At 43.5% G+C, this 23,609-nt stretch overlaps 1 protein-coding gene across 1 annotated transcript in view; it reads right to left on the bottom strand.

The window, feature by feature from the left end:
* Positions 1–1,876: 1,876 nt before the first annotated feature.
* Positions 1,877–23,609, bottom strand: part of LOC133617490 (tumor protein 63-like) — a 34,796-nt gene continuing 13,063 nt past the window's right edge. The window contains exons 2-4 of the mRNA XM_061977422.2: positions 16,956–17,090; positions 6,264–6,375; positions 1,877–1,996 (exon numbers count right to left, since the gene is read on the bottom strand). Coding sequence (XP_061833406.1) covers positions 1,877–1,996; positions 6,264–6,375; positions 16,956–17,090 — 367 coding nt within the window. The remainder of the gene's footprint in view (positions 1,997–6,263; positions 6,376–16,955; positions 17,091–23,609) is intronic.

Below are 23,609 nucleotides of genomic sequence, written 5' to 3'. Positions count from 1 at the left end.
GGCTTTTCACACACACAAGTGAATGCCATCCATACTTGGTCAACAGCCATACAGGTCACACTGAGGGTGTCCATATAAACAACTTTAACACTGTAACAAATATGCGCCACACTGTGAACCCACACCAAACAGGAATGACAAACACATTTCGGGAGAACATCCACACCGTAACACAACATAAACACAACAGAACAAATACCCAGAAGCCCTTGCAGCACTACAACGCTACAATATATCCCCCCCCCCCCCCCCCCCCAAAAACCCCGCCCACCTCAACCTCCTCATGCTCTCTCAGGGAGAGCATGTCCCAAATTCCAAGCTGCTGTTTTGAGGCATGTTAAAAAAAATAATGCACTTTGTGACTTCAATAATAAATATGGCAGTGCCATGTTGACATTTTTTTTTTCCATAACTTGACTTGATTTATTTTGGAAAACCTTGTTACATTGTTTAATGCATCCAGCGGGGCATCACAACAAAATTACCGTATTTTCCGCACTATTAGCCGCACCTAAAAACCACAAATTTACTCAAAAGCTGACAGTGCGGCTTTTAACCCGGTGCGCTTTATATATGGATTAATATTAAGATTCATTTTCATAAAGTTTCGGTCTCGCAACTACGGTAAACAGCCGCCATCTTTTTTCCCCGTAGAAGAGGAAGTGCTTCTTCTTCTACGCAAGCAACCGCCAAGGTAAGCACCCGCCCCCATAGAACAGGAAGCGCTTCTTCTTCTACTGTAAGCAACCACCCGCCCGCTTAGAAGAAGAAAAAGCGCGCGGATATTACCGTACGTTTCATTTCCTTTGTGTGTTTACATCTGTAAAGACCACAAAATGGCTCCTACTAAGCGACCGGGATCCGGTTCATGAAAAGACGCAATCTCTCCATCCGCACACGGATTACTATTTCACAGCAACTGCCTAAAGACTTTCAAGAAAAGCTGGCTACTTTCCGTGCATATTGTAAAAACAAGATAGCTGAAAAAAAGATCCGGCCAGAGAACATTATCAACATGGACGAGGTTCCACTGACTTTTGATATTCCTGTGAACCGCACTGTGGATACAACGGGAGCACGTACGGTGAATATTCGCACCACAGGGAATGAGAAGTCATCCTTCACTGTGGTTCTAGCTTGCCATGCTAATGGCCAGAAACTTCCACCCATGGTGATATTCAAAAGGAAGACCTTGCCAAAAGAGACCTTTCCAGCCGGCGTCATCATAAAAGCTAACTCGAAGGGATGGATGAAGAAAAGATGAGCGAGTGGTTAAGGTAAGTTTAAGTTTACGCGAAGAGGCCGGGTGGCTTTTTTCACGCAGCTGCGTCCATGTTGATATACGACTCCATGCGCGCCCACATCACGCTGGTTTTTAATATATTATTAAAGTTTGACTGACCTATCTGACTGTTTTTTTGACATTCCTTTAGCGCAGTTAGATGCGGCTTACAACACGGGGCGGCTTATAGGTGGACAAAGTTTTGAAATATGCCGTTCATTGAAGGCGCGGCTTATAACCCAGGGCGCCTTATGGTGCGGAAAATACGGTAGGCATAATAATGTGTTCATTCCGGTATCGGTTGATATCGGAATCGGTAATTAAGAGTTGGACAATATTGGAATATCGGATAAGAAGAAGAAGAAATGCATTTGGTCAGAGATGATACCTAATGACATATATCCATGCGGCGGGCCAGATCTGGCGTTTGACACCTGCCAGGTCTCCCTGCAGAAAGCGGAAGGTTCCAGAAGGTTGTGCTGGGCAGGATGCGGCTAACACAAACATGTAAGGAGATCTCCCAGTGTCGATGGAGTCACTCTGCACCCCCCCCCTCCCCATGGCGTCCTGAAAGCTCAGCTGATCAGAGCGTTATCAGGGCGCCCCATCAGCTGTTTGGGGTAGGATATAGCGTTTCTTCTGCCACATTCCTAACACGGGCGACACCCCCACCCGTCCGTGAGCGTTTGCGAGCTGATGTGTTAAATTGTCGCCCTGCAGGGGGGAGAGAAACCCACAAAAGGAATTTCGGATTCAACATAAAAACCCCTCCGCAATACAAATGCGCCCCCCCCCGGGGCCACTAAACACCCTCCACCTGGGCGGACCAGGACCGTGGAAGCGGCGTGCCTTGTAGATGTGGGCGTGACCATGACAGCAGCAGCAAAGTGGGGGCGGGGCCATTAATCACCGGGTCAGGAGAGCACCCCCTCCCTCAAGCAGATTAATTTTATTCTGGCGTACGAGTTGTGAGCGTTTTAGTGAAAAGGGAAAGTCAACTTCTTCGCGGTCACGCGGGGTCAAAGGGCAGCGTGAGATCATATCTTGGGCCCTGACAGACGCCGGCTCCTGATAACGCGGCATCAAGAGCGTCCTCGGGAAATTCCAAGCGAGTGGACGCTGCGTTGGACGACCTTTGGCGACCTTCACCTCCAGCACTCACAATGTTGTCATCAGTCAACCAACTTGTGGACTTTTAACCCAGACAAAATGTTGGTTTTTTACCGTAAAATCTATGCTTGTTGTTGTTTTTACCATGTCTTTTTATTGTTGGGACTATAATGTGCAATAATGTTGGACTGTGCAATATATACCAAATGGCCTCTTGATAAGTGCAATAATACTGGACTGAGAAACACAATCATATGCAATAACCTGTCACTTTATATACAGGTAAAAGCCAGTAAATTAGAATATTTTGAAAAACTTGATTTATTTCAGTAATTGCATTCAAAAGGTGTAACTTGTACATTATATTTATTCATTGCACACAGACTGATGCATTCAAATGTTTATTTCATTTAATTTTGATGATTTGAAGTGGCAACAAATGAAAATCCAAAATTCCGTGTGTCACAAAATTAGAATATTACTTAAGGCTAATACAAAAAGGGGATTTTTAGAAATGTTGGCCAACTGAAAAGTATGAAAATGAAAAATATGAGCATGTACAATACTCAATACTTGGTTGGAGCTCCTTTTGCCTCAATTACTGCGTTAATGCGGCGTGGCATGGAGTCGATGAGTTTCTGGCACTGCTCAGGTGTTATGAGAGCCCAGGTTGCTCTGATAGTGGCCTTCAACTCTTCTGCGTTTTTGGGTCTGGCATTCTGCATCTTCCTTTTCACAATACCCCACAGATTTTCTATGGGGCTAAGGTCAGGGGAGTTGGCGGGCCAATTTAGAACAGAAATACCATGGTCCGTAAACCAGGCACGGGTAGATTTTGCGCTGTGTGCAGGCGCCAAGTCCTGTTGGAACTTGAAATCTCCATCTCCATAGAGCAGGTCAGCAGCAGGAAGCATGAAGTGCTCTAAAACTTGCTGGTAGACGGCTGCGTTGACCCTGGATCTCAGGAAACAGAGTGGACCGACACCAGCAGATGACATGGCACCCCAAACCATCACTGATGGTGGAAACTTTACACTAGACTTCAGGCAACGTGGATCCTGTGCCTCTCCGGTCTTCCTCCAGACTCTGGGACCTCGATTTCCAAAGGAAATGCAAAATTTGCATGGTTGGGTGATGGTTTGGGGTGCCATGTCATCTGCTGGTGTCGGTCCACTCTGTTTCCTGAGATCCAGGGTCAACGCAGCCGTCTACCAGCAAGTTTTAGAGCACTTCATGCTTCCTGCTGCTGACCTGCTCTATGGAGATGGAGATTTCAAGTTCCAACAGGACTTGGCGCCTGCACACAGCGCAAAATCTACCCGTGCCTGGTTTACGGACCATGGTATTTCTGTTCTAAATTGGCCCGCCAACTCCCCTGACCTTAGCCCCATAGAAAATCTGTGGGGTATTGTGAAAAGGAAGATGCAGAATGCCAGACCCAAAAACGCAGAAGAGTTGAAGGCCACTATCAGAGCAACCTGGGCTCTCATAACACCTGAGCAGTGCCAGAAACTCATCGACTCCATGCCACGCCGCATTAACGCAGTAATTGAGGCAAAAGGAGCTCCAACCAAGTATTGAGTATTGTACATGCTCATATTTTTCATTTTCACACTTTTCAGTTGGCCAACATTTCTAAAAATCCCTTTTTTGTATTAGCCTTAAGTAATATTCTAATTTTGTGACACACGGAATTTTGGATTTTCATTTGTTGCCACTTCAAATCATCAAAATTAAATGAAATAAACATTTGAATGCATCAGTCTGTGTGCAATGAATAAATATAATGTACAAGTTACACCTTTTGAATGCAATTACTGAAATAAATCAAGTTTTTCAAAATATTCTAATTTACTGGCTTTTACCTGTATATACAAACCCCGTTTCCATATGAGTTGGGAAATTGTGTTAGATGTAAATATAAACGGAATACAATGATTTGCAAATCCTTTTCAACCCATATTCAGTTGAATGCACTACAAAGACAACATATTTGATGTTCAAACTCAAACTTTTTTTTTGTTTTTTTTTTGCAAATATTAATTAACTTAGAATTTCATGGCTGCAACACGTGCCAAAGTAGTTGGGAAAAGGGCATGTTCACCACTGTGTTACATGGCCTTTCCTTTTAACAACACTCAGTAAACGTTTGGGAACTGAGGAGACACATTTTTGAAGCTTCTCAGGTGGAATTCTTTCCCATTCTTGCTTGATGTACAGCTTAAGTTGTTCAACAGTTCGTTGTGCTATTTTAGGCTTCATAATGCGCCACACATTTTCAATGTCTGGACTACAGGCAGGCCAGTCTAGTACTCGCACTCTTTTACTATGAAGCCACGTTGATGTAACTTGGCATTGTCTTGCTGAAATAAGCAGGGGCGTCCATGGTAACGTTGCTTGGATGGCAACATATGTTGCTCCAAAACCTGTATGTACCTTTCAGCATTAATGGCGCCTTCACAGATGTGTAAGTTACCCATGTCTTGGGCACTAATACACCCCCATACCATCACACATGCTGCCTTTTACACTTTGCGCCTAGAACAATCCGGATGGTTCTTTTCCTCTTTGTTCCGGAGTACACGACGTCCACAGTTTCCAAAAACAATTTGAAATGTGGACTCGTCAGACCACAGAACACTTTTCCACTTTGTATGAGTCCATCTTAGATGAGCTCAGGCCCAGCGAGGCCGACGGCGTTTCTGGGTGTTGTTGATAAACGCTTTTCGCCTTGCATAGGAGAGTTTTAACTTGCACTTACAGATGTAGCGACCAACTGTAGTTACTGACAGTGGGTTTCTGAAGTGTTCCTGAGCCCATGTGGTGATATCCTTTACACACCGATGTCGCTTGTTGACGCAGTACAGCCTGAGGGATGGAAGGTCACGGGCTTAGCTGCTTACGTGCAGTGATTTCTCCAGATTCTCTGAACCCTTTGATGATATTACGGAGCGTAGATGGTGAAATCCCTAAATTCCTTGCAATAGCTGGTTGAGAAAGGTTTTTCTTAAACCGTTCAACAATTTGCTCACGCATTTGTTGACAAAGTGGTGACCCTCGCCCCATCCTTGTTTGTGAATGACTGAGCATTTCACGGAATCTACTTTTATACCCAATCATGGCACCCACCTGTTCCAAATAAGCGTTTGATGAGCATTCCTCAACTTTATCAGTATTTATTGCCACCTTTCCCAACTTCTTTGTCACGTGTTGCTGGCATCAAATTCTAAAGTTTATGATTATTTGCAACAACAACATTTTTTTTATGAGTTTGAACATCAAATATGTTGTCTTTGTAGCATATTCAACTGAATATGGCTTGAAAATGATTTGCAAATCATTGTATTCCGTTTATATTTACATCTAACACAATTTCCCAACTCGTATGGAAACGGGGTTTGTAGACCAACAATGAGGATCCTGATTTAAAGTAAGATGCCTTATAGTTCCTAATTATTTGATGATGACTTAACGAGCAGACGTCCTCCCAGGCCACCAGCCAGCCAGGAATGATAACAAAACAAAAATATGTGTGTTTAAAAAAAAAAATCCCTACTTTATACCTTTTGTTTTCCACCCCTTTTTGTGCCCTTGCCTGCATTATCCTTTCCATCCTTTGTAACTGAGCTACTGTGTGGAACAATTTCCCTTGTGGATCATTAAAGTTGGTCTAAGTCTAAGATGCATTCTGAGCAAGAAAACCATGATGGACATGAAGCCATTATTTGTTTACGTACTGGGGGGAAAAAAAACCCTAGCCAATGGCAACGCAGGAAGGCGGGGCTTGTCCAAGAGGAGTAATAAAGTAATAGTAATAGTAATAGTAATATAGCGGAGTGTCCGCCAGCGTTCTCACACGTTTGGTACTTACAGCGAGCGTCTGGTCCGGCTGGTGCATGGTGATGCAGTCCATGCTGATCTGGATGGTGTTCCCTGCAGAGCCGTGAGTCGGACCCTCGCTGTAGACTGAATGTATGGTGGATCTGGACACAGACAGGCAATGTAGAGATGGGCGATAAAACCATATCAGTGTATATGAATGAATGAAATAAATAATGAAATAAGTTTAGTTCGGTCATATAACCAAGCATCAACCATTGTGTGTGACCAGTTTAACAGTACAGATACATATTTAACAATCATACACACAAAAAGAAAAGAAAAAGAATGACCGAAAAAGGGATATGCTGAAGCCAAAGCTTATATTTGCCTATCCTATACACTGCAAAAAGTGAAATCTAAGTAAGATGAAATATGTCAAATAAGGGTGATATTTGCTTATTTTCTGTCTGATAAGATCATTGTTCTCACTAAGCAGATTTTATGTTAGAGTGTTTTACTTGTTTTAAATGTTTTGGTCCTAAATGATCTGAGTAAGATATTACAGCTTGTTGCTGAGATTTGATGACCTATATTGAGTAAAACATGCTTGAAACTATTTTTGTCCAAATGTCCAAAACACACCCAGCAATGGTGCACAGGAAGGCGGGGAAGAAGAGGGGAAAAGGCGGCCAAAATGGAAAAAAAAAAAAAATCGAAATTTTGTCCAAAATACCTCCCCGGGTTCCAGTCCCACGAGTCCCGCCACTGGCTGCACAAGTCCCGGGATGCAAAAAATGTCCAAAACGCACCCAGCCGAGTCCCACGGGGAGGGGGGATAAAAGTTGGAATAGTCGGCAAAAGTCACAAAAATGTTCAAAATACCTACCCAGGTTCCAGTATCACATGGAGTGGTACAAGTCTTAACACTTGTGGCACTTGAACCTGGGTGTGATTTTTGAACATTTTACCGACTTTTCTCACTTTTCTCCCTGCTTTCCCGTGGGACTTTGCTGGGCGCGTTTTGGACATTTTAGGCATCCCGGCCGGCGGCGGGACTTGTGGGATTCAAACCTGGGTAGGTATTTTGAACATTTTTGGGACTTTTGCCGAATTTTATTTATTTTAAAGTTGGTAAAATGTTCAAAAATCACACCCGGGTTCAAGTGCCACAAGTCTTAAGACTTGTGGCACTCCATGTGATACTGGAACCTGGGTAGGTATTTTGAACATTTTTGTGACTTTTGCCGACTTTTCCAACTTTTATCCCCCCTCCCCGTGGGACTCGGCTGGGTGTGTTATGGACATTTTGGGCATCCCGGGACTTGTGGGACTGGAACCTGGGTAGGTATTTTGAACATTTTTGGGGACTTTTGACCACTTTTCTCCCCCACTTCCTGTGGGACTTTGCTGGGTGCGTTTTGGACATTTTTTGCATCCCGGGACTTGTGCAGCCAGCGGCGGGACTCGTGGGACTGGAACCCGGGGAGGTATTTTGGACAAAATTGGGACTTTTGACCATTTTGGCCGCCTTTTCCCCTCTTCTTCCCCGCCTTCCTGTGCACCATTACTGGGTGTGTTTTGGACATTTGGACAAAAATAGTTTCAAGCATGTTTTACTCAATATAAGTCATCAAATCTCAGCAACAAGCTGTAATATCTTACTGAGATCATTTAGGACCAAAACACTTAAAACAAGTAAAACACTCTAACATAAAATCTTATGTATGGCCGCGCAAGTCCCGGGATGCCCAAAATGTCCATAACACACCCAGCCGAGTACCACGGGGAGGGGGGATAAAAGTTGGAAAAGTCTGCAAAAGTCCCAAAAATGTTCAAAATACCTACCCAGGTTCCAGTCCCACATGGAACACTCCAACCCGGGTGTGATTTTTGAACATTTTACCGACTTTTCTCGCTTTTCTCCCCGCCTTCCCGTGGGACTTTGCTGGGCGCGTTTTGGACATTTTAGGCATCCCGGCCGGCGGCGGGACTTGTGGGATTCGAACCTGGGTAGGTATTTTGAACATTTTTGGGACTTTTGCAGACTTTTCCTACTTTTATCCACCCACCCTCCCCGTGGGACTCGGCTGGGTGTGTTATGGACATTTTGGGCATCCCGGGACTTGCGCGGCCATACATAAGATTTTATGTTAGAGTGTTTTACTTGTTTTAAGTGTTTTGGTCCTAATTGATCTCAGTAAGATATTACAGCTTGTTGCTGAGATTTGATGACCTATATTGAGTAAAACATGCTTGAAACTATTTTTGTCCAAATGTCCAAAACACACCCAGCAATGGTGCACAGGAAGGCGGGGAAGAAGAGGGGAAAAGGCGGCCAAAATGCTCAAAAGTCCAAATTTTTGTCCAAAATACCTCCCCTGGTTCCAGTCCCACGAGTCCAAAATGTCCAAAACGCACCCAGCAAAGTCCCACGGGAAGGCGGGGAGAAAAGTGAGAAAAGTCGGTAAAATGTTCAAAAATCACAGCCGGGTTTGAGTGCCACATCCTGGCCGGCGGCGGGACTTGTGGGATTCAAACCTGGGTAGGTATTTTGAACATTTTTGGGACTTTTGCCGAATTTTATCCACCCCCCCTCCCCGTGGGACTCGGCTGAGTGTGTTAAGGACATTTTGGGCATCCCGGGACTTGCGCGGCCATACATAAGATTTTATGTTAGAGTGTTTTACTTGTTTTAAGTGTTTTGATCCTAAATGATCTCAGTAAGATATTACAGCTTGTTGCTGAGATTTGATGACCTATATTGAGTAAAACATGCTTGAAACTATTTTTGTCCAAATGTCCAAAACACACCCAGCAATGGTGCACAGGAAGGCGGGGAAGAAGAGGGGAAAAGGCGGCCAAAGTGGTCAAAAGTCCCAATTTTTGTCCAAAATACCTCACCGGGTTCCAGTCCCACGAGTCCAAAATGTCCAAAACGCACCCAGCAAAGTCCCACGGGAAGTGGGGGAGAAAAGTGAGAAAAGTCGTCAAAAGTCCCCAAAAATGTTCAAAATACCTACCCAGGTTCCAGTCCCACAAGTCCCGGGATGCTCAAAATGTCCATAACACACCCAGCCGAGTCCCACGGGGAGGGGGGATAAAAGTTGGAAAAGTCGGCAAAAGTCACAAAAATGTTCAAAATACCTACCCAGGTTCCAGTCCCACATGGACTTGAACCCGGGTGTGATTTTTGAACATTTTACCAACTTTTCTCACTTTTCTCCCCGCCTTCCCGTGGGACTTTGCTAGGCACGTTTTGGACATTTTAGGTATCCCGGCCGGCGGCGGGACTTGTGGGATTCGAACCTGGGTAGGTATTTTGAACATTTTTGGGACTTTTGCCGACTTTTCCTACTTTTATCCACCCCCCTCCCCGTGGGACTCGGCTGGGTGTGTTAAGGACATTTTGGGCATCCCGGGACTTGCGCGGCCATACATAAGATTTTATGTTAGTGTTTTACTTGTTTTAAGTGTTTTGGTCCTAAATGATCTCAGTAAGATATTACAGCTTGTTGCTGAGATTTGATGACCTATATTGAGTAAAACATGCTTGAAACTATTTTTGTTCAAATGTCCAAAACACACCCAGCAATGGTGCACAGGAAGACGGGGTAGAAGAGGGGAAAAGGCGGCCAAAGTGGTCAAAAGTCCCAATTTTGTCCAAAATTCCAGTCCCACGAGTCCAAAATGTCCAAAACGCACCCAGCAAAGTCCCACGGGAAGTGGGAGAGAAAAGTGAGAAAAGTCGTCAAAAGTCCCCAAAAATGTTCAAAATACCTACCCAGGTTCCAGTCCCACAAGTCCCGGGATGCCCAAAATGTCCATAACACACCCAGCCGAGTCCCACGGGGAGGGGGGATAAAAGTTGGAAAAGTCGGCAAAAGTCACAAAAATGTTCAAAATACCTACCCAGGTTCCAGTATCAAACCCGGGTGTGATTTTTGAACATTTTACCGACTTTTCTCACTTTTCTCCCCGCCTTCCCGTGGGACTTTGCTGGGCGCGTTTTGGACATTTTAGGCATCCCGGCCGGCGGCGGGACTTGTGGGATTCAAACCTGGGTAGGTATTTTGAGCATTTTTGGGACTTTTGCCGAATTTTATCCACCCCCCCTCCCCGTGGGACTCGGCTGAGTGTGTTAAGGACATTTTGGGCATCCCGGGACTTGCGCGGCCATACATAAGATTTTATGTTAGAGTGTTTTACTTGTTTTAAGTGTTTTGGTCCTAAATGATCTCAGTAAGATATTACAGCTTGTTGCTGAGATTTGATGACCTATATTGAGTAAAACATGCTTGAAACTATTTTTGTCCAAATGTCCAAAACACACCCAGCAATGGTGCACAGGAAGGCGGGGAAGAAGAGGGGAAAAGGCGGCCAAAATGGAAAAAAATCGAAATTTTGTCCAAAATACCTCCCCTGGTTCCAGTCCCACGAGTCCAAAATGTCCAAAACGCACCCAGCAAAGTCCCACGGGAAGTGGGAGAGGAAAGTGGGAAAAGTCGTCAAAAGTCCCCAAAAATGTTCAAAATACCTACCCAGGTTCCAGTCCCACAAGTCCCGGGATGCCCAAAATGTCCATAACACACCCAGCCGAGTCCCACGGGGAGGGGGGATAAAAGTTGGAAAAGTTGGCTAAAGTCACAAAAATGTTCAAAATACCTACCCAGGTTCCAGTATCACATGGAGTGCCACAAGTCTTAAGACTTGTGGCACTTGAACCTGGATGTGATTTTTGAACATTTTACCAACTTTTCTCACTTTTCTCCCCGCCTTCCCGTGGGACTTTGCTGGGTGCGTTTTGGACATTTTAGGCATCCCGGCCGGCGGCGGGACTTGTGGGATTCGAACCTGGGTAGGTATTTTGAACATTTTTGGGACTTTTGCCGACTTTTCCTACTTTTATCTCCCCCCCCCCTCCCTGTGGGACTCGGCTGGGTGTGTTAAGGACATTTTGGGCATCCCGGGACTTGCGCGGGGCCATACATAAGATTTTATGTTAGAGTGTTTTACTTGTTTTAAGTGTTTTGGTCCTAAATGATCTCAGTAAGATACTACAGTTTGTTGCTGAGATTTGATGACCTATATTGAGTAAAACATGCTTGAAACTATTTTTGTCCAAATGTCCAAAACACACCCAGCAATGGTGCACAGGAAGGCGGGGAAGAAGAGGGGAAAAGACGGCCAAAATAGTCAAAAGTCCCAATTTTTGTCCAAAATACCTCCCCGGGTTCCAGTCCCACGAGTCCAAAATGTCCAAAACGCACCCAGCAAAGTCCCACTGGAAGTGGGACAGAAAAGTGGGAAAAGTCGTCAAAAGTCCCCAAAAATGTTCAAAATACTTACCCAGGTTCCAGTCCCACATGGAGTGCCACAAGTCTTGAGAGTGCCACAAGTCTTAAGACTTGTGGCACTCCAACCCGGGTGGGATTTTTGAACATTTTACCGACTTTTCTCACTTGTCTCCCCGCCTTCCTGTGGGACTTTGCTAGGCGCGTTTTGGAAAACATGCTTGAAACTATTTTTGTCCAAATGTCCAAAACACACCCAGCAATGGTGCACAGGAAGGCGGGGAAGAAGAGGGGAAAAGGCGGCCAAAGTGGTCAAAAGTCCCAATTTTGTCTCAAATTCCAGTCCCACGAGTCCAAAATGTCCAAAACGCACCCAGCAAAGTCCCACGGGAAGTGGGGGAGAAAAGTGAGAAAAGTCGTCAAAAGTCCCCAAAAATGTTCAAAATACCTACCCAGGTTCCAGTCCCACAAGTCCCGGGATGCCCAAAATGTCCATAACACACCCAGCCGAGTCCCACGGGGAGGGGGGATAAAAGTTGGAAAAGTCGGCAAAAGTCACAAAAATGTTCAAAATACCTACCCAGGTTCCAGTATCACATGGAGTGCCACAAGTCTTAAGACTTGTGGCACTCCAACCCGGGTGTGGAGTGCCACAAGGTTAAGACTTGTAGCACTCCAACCCGGGTGTGATTTTTGAACATTTTACCGACTTTTCTCACTTTTCTCCCCGCCTTCCCGTGGGACTTTGCTAGGCGCGTTTTGGACATTTTAGGCATCCCGGCCGGCGGCGGGACTTGTGGGATTCGAACCTGGGTAGGTATTTTGAACATTTTTGGGACTTTTGCCGACTTTTCCTACTTTTATCCACCCCCCTCCCCGTGGGACTCGGCTGGGTGTGTTAAGGACATTTTGGGCATCCCGGGACTTGCGCGGCCATACATAGGATTTGATGTTAGAGTGTTTTACTTGTTTTAAGGGTTTAGGTCCTAAATGATTTGAGTAAGATATTACAGCTTGTTGCTGAGATTTGATGACCTATATTGAGTAAAACATGCTTGAAACTATTTTTGTCCAAATGTCCAAAACACACCCGGCAATGGTGCACAGGAAGGCGGGGAAGAAGAGGGGAAAAGGCGGCCAAAATGGGAAAAAAAAAATCGAAATTGTGTCCAACATACCTCCCGGGTTCCAGTCTCATGAGTCCCGCTGCCGGCCGCACAAGTCCCGGGATGCAAAAAATGTCCAAAACGCACCCAGCAAAGTCCCACAGGAAGTGGGGGAGAAAAGTGAGAAAAGTCCCCAAAAATGTTCAAAATACCTACCCAGGTTCCAGTCCCACAAGTCCCGAGACTTGTGGCACTCGAACCCGGGTGTGATTTTTGAATATTTTACCGAATTTTCTCACTTTTCTCCCCACCTTCCTGTGGGACTTTGCTACGGGCGTTTTGGACAATTTGGGCATCCCGGCCGGCGGCGGGACTTGTGGGACTCCAACCTGGGTAGGTATTTTGAACATTTATGGGACTTTTGTTGACTTTTCCAACTTTTATCTCCCGTACCCGTGGGACTCGGCTGGTTGTGTTATGGACATTTTGGGCATCCCGGGACTTGCGCGTCATACATAAGATTTTATGTTAGAGTGTTTTACTTGTTTTACCGTATTTTTCGAACTATAAGTCGCAGTTTTTTTTCATAGTGGGTGCGACTTATACTCAGGAGCGACTTATGTGTGAAATGATGAACACATTAGCGTAAAATATCAAATAATATTATTGATCTCATTCACGTAAGAGACTAGTGCAGGGGTCGGCAACCCAAAATGTTGAAAGAGCCATATTGGACCAAAAATACAAAAACAAATCTGTCTGGAGCCACAAAAAATGAAAAGCCATATTACATACAGATAGTGTGTCATGAGATATAAATTGAATTAAGAGGACTTAAAGGAAACTAAATGAGCTCAAATATAGCTACAAATGAGGCATACTGATGCAATATGTACATATAGCTAGCCTAAATAGCATGTTAGCATCGATTAGCTTGCAGTCATGCAGTGACCAAATATGTCTGATTAGCACTCCACACAAGTCAATAACATCAACAAAACTCACCTTTGTGCATTCACGCATAACATTACAAAATTGGTGGACAAAAGAAGTGGCATAAAACACATCCTAGAAAGTCGGAGAAAGTTATACATGTAAACAAACTACGGTGAGTTCAAGGACCGCCAAAATTAGTAGGACAAAACGGCGCTCGACAAATAGTCGAATCAGTGAAGCACGTTTAATATAAACAGTGTGCTTTATAACAATTAGGGAGGTTTGTGTCATGTTTGTCCTCCTACAGAAACCATATTAAAGCAAAAAATATATATTTTTCCCCTTACCTTTTTTCCAATTTTCATACATTTTTTAAAAGGCTCCAGAGAGCCACGAGGGCGGCGCTAAAGAGCCGCATGCGGCTCTAGAGCCGCAGGTTGCCGACCCCTGTCCTAGAAAGTCGGAGAAAGTTATACATGTAAACAAACTACGGTGAGTTCACGGACCGCCAAAATTAGTAGGACAAAATGGCGCTCGCCAAATACTCAAATCAGTGAAGCATGTTTAATATAAATAGTGTGCTTTGTAACTATTAGGGAGGTTTGTGTCATGTTTGTCCTCCTACAGAAACCATATTAAAACAAAACAATGTTTTTTCCCCCTCATCTTTTTCCATTTTTCATACATTTTTGAAAAAGCTCCAGAGAGCCACTAGGGCGGCGCTAAAGAGCTGCATGCGGCTCTAGAGCTGCGGGTTGCCGACCCCCGGCCTATCCTATACACTGCAAAAAGTGAAATCTAAGTAAGATGAAATATGTCAAATAAGGGTGATATTTGCTTATTTTCTGTCTGATAAGATAATTCTTCTCACTAAGCAGATTTTATGTTAGAGTGTTTTACTTGTTTTAAGGGTTTTGGTCCTAAATGATCTCAGTAAGATATTACAGCTTGTTGCTGAGATGTTATGACCTATATTGAGTAAAACATGCTTGAAACTAGAATATCAAGTGTTGCAAAGCTGTGTCATCAACACTCACAAGTATAAAACTACTTTTTTAAAGTAATCATTTCTTATTTCAAACATGAAAAAAAAAATCATGATTTTGACACAATTGTGTCTCATAATTAAAACAGATGACAGCCAAATGGACTTTGCTGTTTTATTTTCAATGAAACAATAGAAAATAGGTACTCATATAGTAGTACAGTTGGCACAGTACAGTAAACGGACAGTTAATATTTAAACATTTAACATTTCTAACAATTTTGAACAGAAATAGTTCATGCACATTCAGATAAATTCCTCAAAAATTACAATTAAAAAAAGTTTGGCCGGGGGCGGGGCTGTATATATGTGCACTAATTGACTGAAAGAGCACGCACTTGGCGCGATGATGTCATGTTATCCATGGAAAAATGCATTTTTAGACAATATGATTTGCCTGAGCGGCTAGGAGACCCCGAGAGTAACAAGCGCTTGCCTTGTTGCCTTTCCATTAAGAACAATAAACTAGTTTTTAGTAGAAGTTTGCTGGTTTCAAGAAATGTAATATCATTATGTCAAGATAATGGCACTAGCATTTACTTCATTTAAGAATATTTTTCAACATATTGAGCAAAAAGGTCTTATTTTTTTTCTACCAAGAAAAGTGCACTTGTTATTAGTGAGAATATACTTATTTTAAGCTATTTTTGGGTTCATTGAGGTTAGCTAATTAGGGCCCGCATGGCCCATTGTAAAAGGAATCCCAACGGGAGTCCTTATGCAATGGGACATAAGGACCTATTGAATTTGTAAGGTTTTATTGTTTTTCTTCTTTCTTTTTTCTTCCGCCGCCTCTTTGAGCTGTAATTTGACCCACTTAACATGCTTCAAAACTCACCATATTTGACCCACACATCAGGACCTGCGAAAATTGCCTTTTAATAAAAAAACCGAACCCAAAAACTCAAAATTGCACTCTAGCGCCCCCTAGGAAGAAAGAACAACTCAGCTGCCTGTAACTCCCACTAGGAAGGTCGGAGAGACATAAAACAAAAACCTCTATGTAGGTCTGACTTACACCTACCTTTCATAATAGTACATCCTCGGGCAAAAATCAACAGGAAGTTGGCAATTCCCCCTTCAAGACAAAAAAGTACTAAAAACAGTCACTTTTGCCTCTTTGAGCTCTAATTTGACCCCCTTAACATGCTTCAGAACTCACCAAACTGAACGCACACATCAGGACTGGCTAAAACTGTGATCTAATGAAAAAAACCTAACCCCAAATCTCAAAATTGTGCTCTACCGCAATTTTTTTATAAAACGCAGAAAAAAACTGCTCCTCGGAAGAAAAAAATGACAAAACTGCCTGTAACTCCCACTGGGAAGGTCGGAGAGACATGAAACAAAAAACCTCTATGTAGGTCTCACTTAGACCTACATTTCATAGATTGACAACCCCCAGCAAAAATCAACAGGAAGTTTGCTATTCCCTCTTCAAAACAAATTTTTTGTAAAAACCGGTCACCTTCCTTCAAAATCTATCTTCTCTGAGCGCGTTTGTCGTTTTGCCTTCAAACTAACACAGGAGAGAGATTGAACCCTTGTGATTAAAACTACAGCGCGTTTTTCTAACTGCTCCGGTTTTGATTTTATGACCCTTCAAAGACCCGCTGCGCTGATGCTTCTGCGCTGCTGTTTTTTTAAGATGGCTGCTTAAAAGCAGGAAGCACCAACGCAGACAAGGTAGGTACACTACACAAAAGTATTGGGACAATTCGGACTAAAAGTAGACAAAAGTATTGGGACACTTATGACGAAAACTGAACAAAAGTATTGGGACACTTAGGACTAGCACCTGCCAAACACGCGGGCCCGACCAATGCTGCTTGCAGCTTTAATTTTACTTGTTTTGGAAAGTCTTGACAAGCCACATTTTCTTGTTCTATTGGCAGATAATTTTGCTTCGTTCAAATAAAATACCCCTCATTTTTTATCTTTTTTTTCTTGTTTTTGAACACTGACTTTTTGCAGTGCATTTTTGTTCCCGTCTAATAACTGACGGTAATATTCTTTCCTCCACGTTCATAGGATGCTAGTTAGCTGGTTTACCCGCCTATGTAGATCTTTGTGTTGTAAATGTTCTATATAATGTTTTACGGATGAGATTGCTTTGTCCAAGAGGCTAATGTATTCCATTTGAAGGAGTGACTTGTTAGTGGAGTTACTTGGTATCTGATTTAAACTTAGCTAGTGGCAGCAGGTGTGAGAAAGTTAACGGATTAACTTGATTTCATGACTGTGTCTCTTGGGTAATGCATTTATTTTGGTGGGTGTTGACTTCCTGTTAGCTATGTTGACTTGCCAGGACTCTCAGGAGCAGTAAAGGACTCGGGTGCCGGCGGACAAGAAGGAGAACTCACTGGTCCAACATGTCGAAGAGTTGGTTGAAGACGTCCTGGCTCAAGAGCTCGGCCGTCGGCGTGGACTGACTGTGGGACGCGGCGCCGAGGAAGGGCCCGTCTCTCCAGGACAAGCGGGACGAGGGCTCCCGGAGTCTGCAGGGGAGGAGAGGGCGGTTTAGAATGGTCCTCAGTCAGACGCTCGTCTTTCAAAAGAGCAGTAAGCCGCCGCCGACTTCCAGGATAAAACGCCGTTGTCGTGCGGGCGGGGGAAAGGGGGGTCGGCCACCCAGCTAGGAGGGGGGGGGACCAGGACTATTGTGGAGGAGTCATCCTGCATAATAGTGAATATTTGTCCTGCACATAATGCACCATTCACACTTTGACCTGAAACATTACCCCTGCTTCACAGCTCACAGCGCCATTGTTGCTGCTCAAGTGGCGCACGCTGACAACACCCCCCCTTCTCCCCCGAGACAGACGGATTCCAACACCACCACCACCCCCGCCGACTAAACACCAATGTAAGTTGTGGTTTGAGTACAGCTGGACAGGCAATGTGAAGCTGGTACTATTTAGGGCCTGAGTGGAATTCCCCTTCCTGTCAACAAACAGCAATATTCCATCATGACAACATTTTATGTCTGCATCCAACATTTATATACTGTAAATACATAGTCATCATTATATATATATATATATATATATATATATATATATATATATACATACATTTTCTACCGCTTGTCCCTCTTGGGGTCACAGGGGATGCTGGAGCCTCATATACATATATATATATATATATATATATATATATATATATATATATATATATACACACATACATGCATCCAACATATATACTGTAAATACACAGTCATTATTAGGATGTGTGCACACATATACATATATATATATATATATATATATACATATATATATATATATATATATATATATATATATATATATATATATATTAGAGATGCACGGTTTGCGGACACAACCGCGGAGTCCGCGGATTATCCGCGGGTCGGGCGGTTGAAATAAAAAAAAAAATTAGATTTTATCCGCGGGTCGGGTCGGGTGGTTGAAATAAAAAAAAATTAGATTTTAAATAGATTCAGGCGAGTGGCAGTTAAACCAATTGGTAAATATATATACATAGTTAAATGTTGTTACCCACATACGAAAAACGAGCAGGCACCTGCAGCATATGCCACAACAGAAGAAGAAACAAAAAAGAGATGGCAGCAAACGTGGTACGCGACAAACTAAAAAAGGGAATACTAAAGACCAGGGGAAAAAAAGGCCAGAAAAGTTCAGCGTGGACTCGTTTTTATGAGGTTGTAAATCAGGATGATAGTAATGTTGGCTACGTGATTTGCAAGAGCTGCGACGCTGTTTATGTCTACGACAGTCACAAAACCGGGACATCTAACATGGTGCATCACATTTGTGCAAAACCCCGAACCTCCACAAACACCCTGAGCATGAGCAGTTTCGTCCGCCGTGATCCCAGAAGAGTGCCGCAGGATGTTAAAACAAGATAGAATGCAGCAGTTTGAGTGGCGTGAGCGCGCTTGGAGGTGCGCTCGGCGCGGCTCCCAGATGATTGCGCACTGGTGTGCGTCTGGGCCGTGACAGCGTGGCACGCATTGAATGTCTCTGCTCCATTGGATCAGTCTCCTTTCTTTAACAGGCAAAAGCTTTATAACCTCACTAATGCCTTGCATCGTCTATATTAGATATATAACAACGGGCGGGTGGTGGATGGCGGGCGGGTGCGGTTTTGATTAAATGTTAGTTCGGGTGGATGGCGGATGGTTGACGACTTTTGTGATGCGGTTGCGGATGAAATAATTGCCTATCCGCGCATCTCTAATATATATATATATATATATATATATATATATATATATATATATATATATATATATATGCATCCAACATATATACTGTAAATACATAGTCATTAGGATGTGTGCACATATATATATATATATATATATATATATATATATATATATATATATATATATATATATATATATATATATATATATATATATATATATGCATCAAACATATTTGTCAGTGTAAGAAAACACGAATTTAGATCTATAAATACTGTTATTTGATGTACAAAAAGTATTTGTTAGTGTACGAAAACATGAGTTTAGGTTAGGGTTGTACGGTATACCGGTATTACTATAGTACCGCGATACTAATGAATCATTTTCGGTACTATACCGTCTCTGAAACGTACCGATCCCGCACCCCGCCCGCGCCCGTGTCAAAGTCACGTCATGACATTGCTGGTTTTACGAGCAGAGGAGCATGTTCGGCAGCGCACACACACAGAGTACTTACAAGCAGACACAGTGTGTAGACAGAAAAGGGAGAATGGACGCATTTTGGTGTAAAAAGTAAAGATAAAGGTGAAGTTATAACACTGAAACACCCTCAGGAAGAGCTGCTTTAAGACATGGCTAGCTAGCTAGCTAGCGGCTAACATCCATCCGCAGTGTTTTAGCTACTTCTAAATCACTAATCCTCGTCTCCACGGCGACAAATAAAGTAAGTTTCTTACAAGTATCATTATCACTGGAGGACGAGGAATAGCTAAACATGCTTCACTACACACCGTAGCTCACCGGCGTCACAATGTAAACAAACGCCATGGTTGGATCTACACCTGACATCCACTGTAATGATACCAAGTACAGGCATGATACTACTCTGGTTACGTCGATATTTTTTGGCATCACAACATCTTCTTTCTTTTAAAAAAAAAAGTATATTATGTTTATAAAGTCAGTAAATACGTCACATGAGGACTTTGAATATGACCAATGTATGATCCTCTAACTACTTGGTATCGCATCCATACCTAAATGTGTGGTATCATCCAAAACTAATGTAAAGTATCAAAGAAGAGAAGAATAAGTGATTATTACATTTGAACAGAAGTGTAGATAGAACATGTTAAAAGAGAAAATAAGCAGATATTAACAGTAAATGAAAAAGTAGATTAATAATAACTTTTTACAGTTTGTCCCTCATAAAGTGTACAAAATAATAGGTGTATAAATGACACAATATGCTACTGCATACGACTAATTAGGAGTCTTTGTTTGTTTACTTACTACTAAAAGACAAGTTGTCTAGTATGTTCACTATTTTATTTAAGGACTAAATTACAATAATTGTCATGACTTGGTCTTGGGTGTTAGCTTTTCCGGGATGCAACGGAAAGTTGGCTCGGGCGAGACGGGAATGTGAGTACATTTTTTAATTTAAAGACTATAACTACAAAACAAGGAAGTAAACAAAAGACGCGCACAATGGCGGAGAACAAACTATGAAAAACAAAAAGACTATAAACATGGAACAAAAACTTACTTTGGCATGGGACATGAAGCAGGATCTGAGGATGAAGAGTGTGCATAAGCATAAATGTGGAGATGTCACCAGAAAGACAAACTGAAAAACAATGAACTTAAATACTACAGACATGATTAACGAAAATAGGTGCGTGACGTGACAGGTGAAAACTAATGGTTGCTATGGTGACAAACAAGAGTGCACAATGAGTCCAAACGTGGAACAGGTGAAACTAATGGGGTAATCACGGAAACAAGACACGGGAGTGAAAAGCCAGAAACTAAAAAGTCCAATAACTAAATAAAACATGACTAAGACAAAAACATGATCACACAGACATGACAATAATAAACATATGTTTCATGTACACTAACATTTTTTGTTCAAATAAAGACAATAATGACATTTTTTTTGTGGTCCCCTTTATTTAGAAAAGTACCGAAAATTATGGAAATAATTTTAGTACCGGTACCAAAATATTGGTATCGTTCCAACACGACTTTAGATGTATAAATACTGTTATTGGATGTACAACATGTATTTGTAAAGATATATAAATACTGTTATTGGATGTATTTGATGACTACTAGTGTGTGAGGTGTCAGGTTTGTGAGGCCAGCCTGAGGCGAAGGCTGTTCCACTTAAAGACAGCCCAGCGCCTCCAGACGAGGTGGGGTCAAAGGTCGCCTCTAAACATTGTCTCCTGGCAGGTCGGGCAGAGCGGCCGATGAAAATGCAATCAAAACAAACAGATGGGGGCCCTTCTCCGGTGTCTCTATTAATCACTTGTTCAAAGACCCTTCGTCTGTCAGCCCCCGCCGGAGGGACAACATGGCCGCCAAACAAAAGAAAGCCCAAAGAAGTTTCTCTGCCACTTATCCCCTGACTTCAGTCCACCTGACTTCTGTCCACCTGACTTCTGTCCACCTGACTTCTGTCCATCTGACTGCTGTCCATCTGACTTCTGTCCACCTGACTTCTGTCCATCTGACTTCTGTCCATCTGACTTCTGTCCACCTGACTTCTGTCCACCTGACTTCAGTCCAACTGACTTCTGTCCACCTGACTTCTGTCCACCTGACTTCTGTCCACCTGACTTCTGTCCATCTGACTTCTGTCCATCTGACTTCTGTCCACCTGACTTCAGTCCACCTGACTTCTGTCCACCTGACTTCTGTCCACCTGACTTCTGTCCACCTGACTTCTGTCCATCTGACTTCAGTCCACCTGACTTCTGTCCACCTGACTTCTGTCCATCTGACTTCTGTCCATCTGACTTCTGTCCACCTGACTTCTGTCCACCTGACTTCTGTCCAAGTCAAACAGTCCAAGGTCCAATCCTCTGAGGCGCACATTCTTCTTCTCAAGCTTTAGAATGCAAAGACATCAACAACACACCACCGACAGGACACCAACGGGACAACTACCGGAGACCAGGAGGAGACCAACAGGACAACTGCTGGAGACCGTAAGGACACCAGGAAGAGACCTCCAGGACAACTACTGGAGACCAACAGGACAACTACTGGAGACCAACAGGACACCAGGAGGACACAAACAGGACAACTACTGGAGAAAACCAGGACAGCTACTGGAGACCAACAGGACACCAGGAGGACACCAACAGGACCAACTACTGGAGACCAACAGGACACCAGGAGGAGACCACCATGAGGAGGACAACTACTGGAGATCAACAGGACAACTACTGGAAACAACCAGGACAGCTACTGGAGACCAACAGGACACCAGGAGGACACCAACAGGACCAACTACTGAAGACCAACAGGACAACTACTGGAGACCAACAGGACAACTACTGGAGACCAACAGGACACCAGGAGGAGACCACCATGAAGAGGACAACTACTGGAGAACAACAGGACAACTACTGGAGACAACCAGGACAGCTACTGGAGACCAACAGGACACCAGGAGGACACCAACAGGACCAACTACTGAAGACCAACAGGACAACTACTGGAGACCAACAGGACAACTACTGGAGACCAACAGGACACCAGGAGGAGACCACCATGAGGAGGACAACTACTGGAGAACAACAGGACAACTACTGGAGACAACCAGGACCAACTACTGGAGACCAACAGGACAACTACTGGAGACCAACAGGACACCAGGAGGACACCTACAGGACCAACAGGACAACTACTGGAGACCAACAGGACACCAGGAGGAGACCACCAGGAGGAGGACAACTACTGGAGACCAACAGGACAACTACTGGAGACCAACAAGACAACTATTGGAGACCAACAAGACTCCAGGAGGAGACCAACAGGGCAACTACTGGAGACCATCAGGACACCAGGACGAGACCAACAGGACAACTACTGGAGACCATCAGGACACCAGGAGGAGACCAACAGGACAACTACTGGAGACCAACAGGACAACTACTGGAGACCATCAGGACACCAAAAGGACAACAACTGGAGACCATTAGGTCAACTACTGGAGACCATCAGGACAACTACTGGAGATCATCAGGACACCAGGAGGAGACCAAAATGACAACTATTGGAGACCAACAGGACACCAGGAGGACACCAAAAGGACAACTATTGGAGACCAACAGGACAACTACTGGAGACCATTAGGTCAACTACTGGAGACCATCAAGACAACTACTGGAGACCAACAGGACACCAGGAGGAGACCAACAGGACAATTACTGGAGACCAACAGGACACCAGGAGGAGACCAACAGGACAACTACTGGAGACCATCAGGACAACTACTGGAGATAATCAGGACACCAGGAGGAGACCAAAATGACAACTATTGGAGACCAACAGGACACCAGGAGGACACCAAAAGGACAACTATTGGAGACCAACAGGACAACTACTGGAGACCATTAGGTCAACGACTGGAGACCATCAGGACAACTACTGGAGACCAACAGGACAACTACTGGAGACCAACAGGACAACTACTGGAGACCAACAGGACACCAGGAGGAGACCAACAGGACAACTACTGGAGACCAACAGGACAACTACTGGAGACCAACAGGACAACTACTATTGTTAACTGGAGATGAAAAAAAGCTCAATTATATATATATATTTTTTGCACATCACTGTTAAATTTGGGGGAAATATGACAATTATTAAACCAATACTTATTAGCAGGTCAAAAACTACACAAATAAGCAACATTCTACGTCAATGAACACGACTAATTGTCAACTGGAAAATTAAAAAAAGATAAATTATAATGATGAATAAATTTTTTTTTGGACATTACTGTTAAATTTGGGGG

Source organism: Nerophis lumbriciformis, linkage group LG18 (genome assembly GCF_033978685.3).
Source record: "Nerophis lumbriciformis linkage group LG18, RoL_Nlum_v2.1, whole genome shotgun sequence".
Classification (NCBI taxonomy): Eukaryota; Metazoa; Chordata; class Actinopteri; order Syngnathiformes; family Syngnathidae; genus Nerophis; species Nerophis lumbriciformis.
Note: the sequence above shows the minus strand (reverse complement) of the source record. Positions and strands in the feature narration are given on the sequence as shown.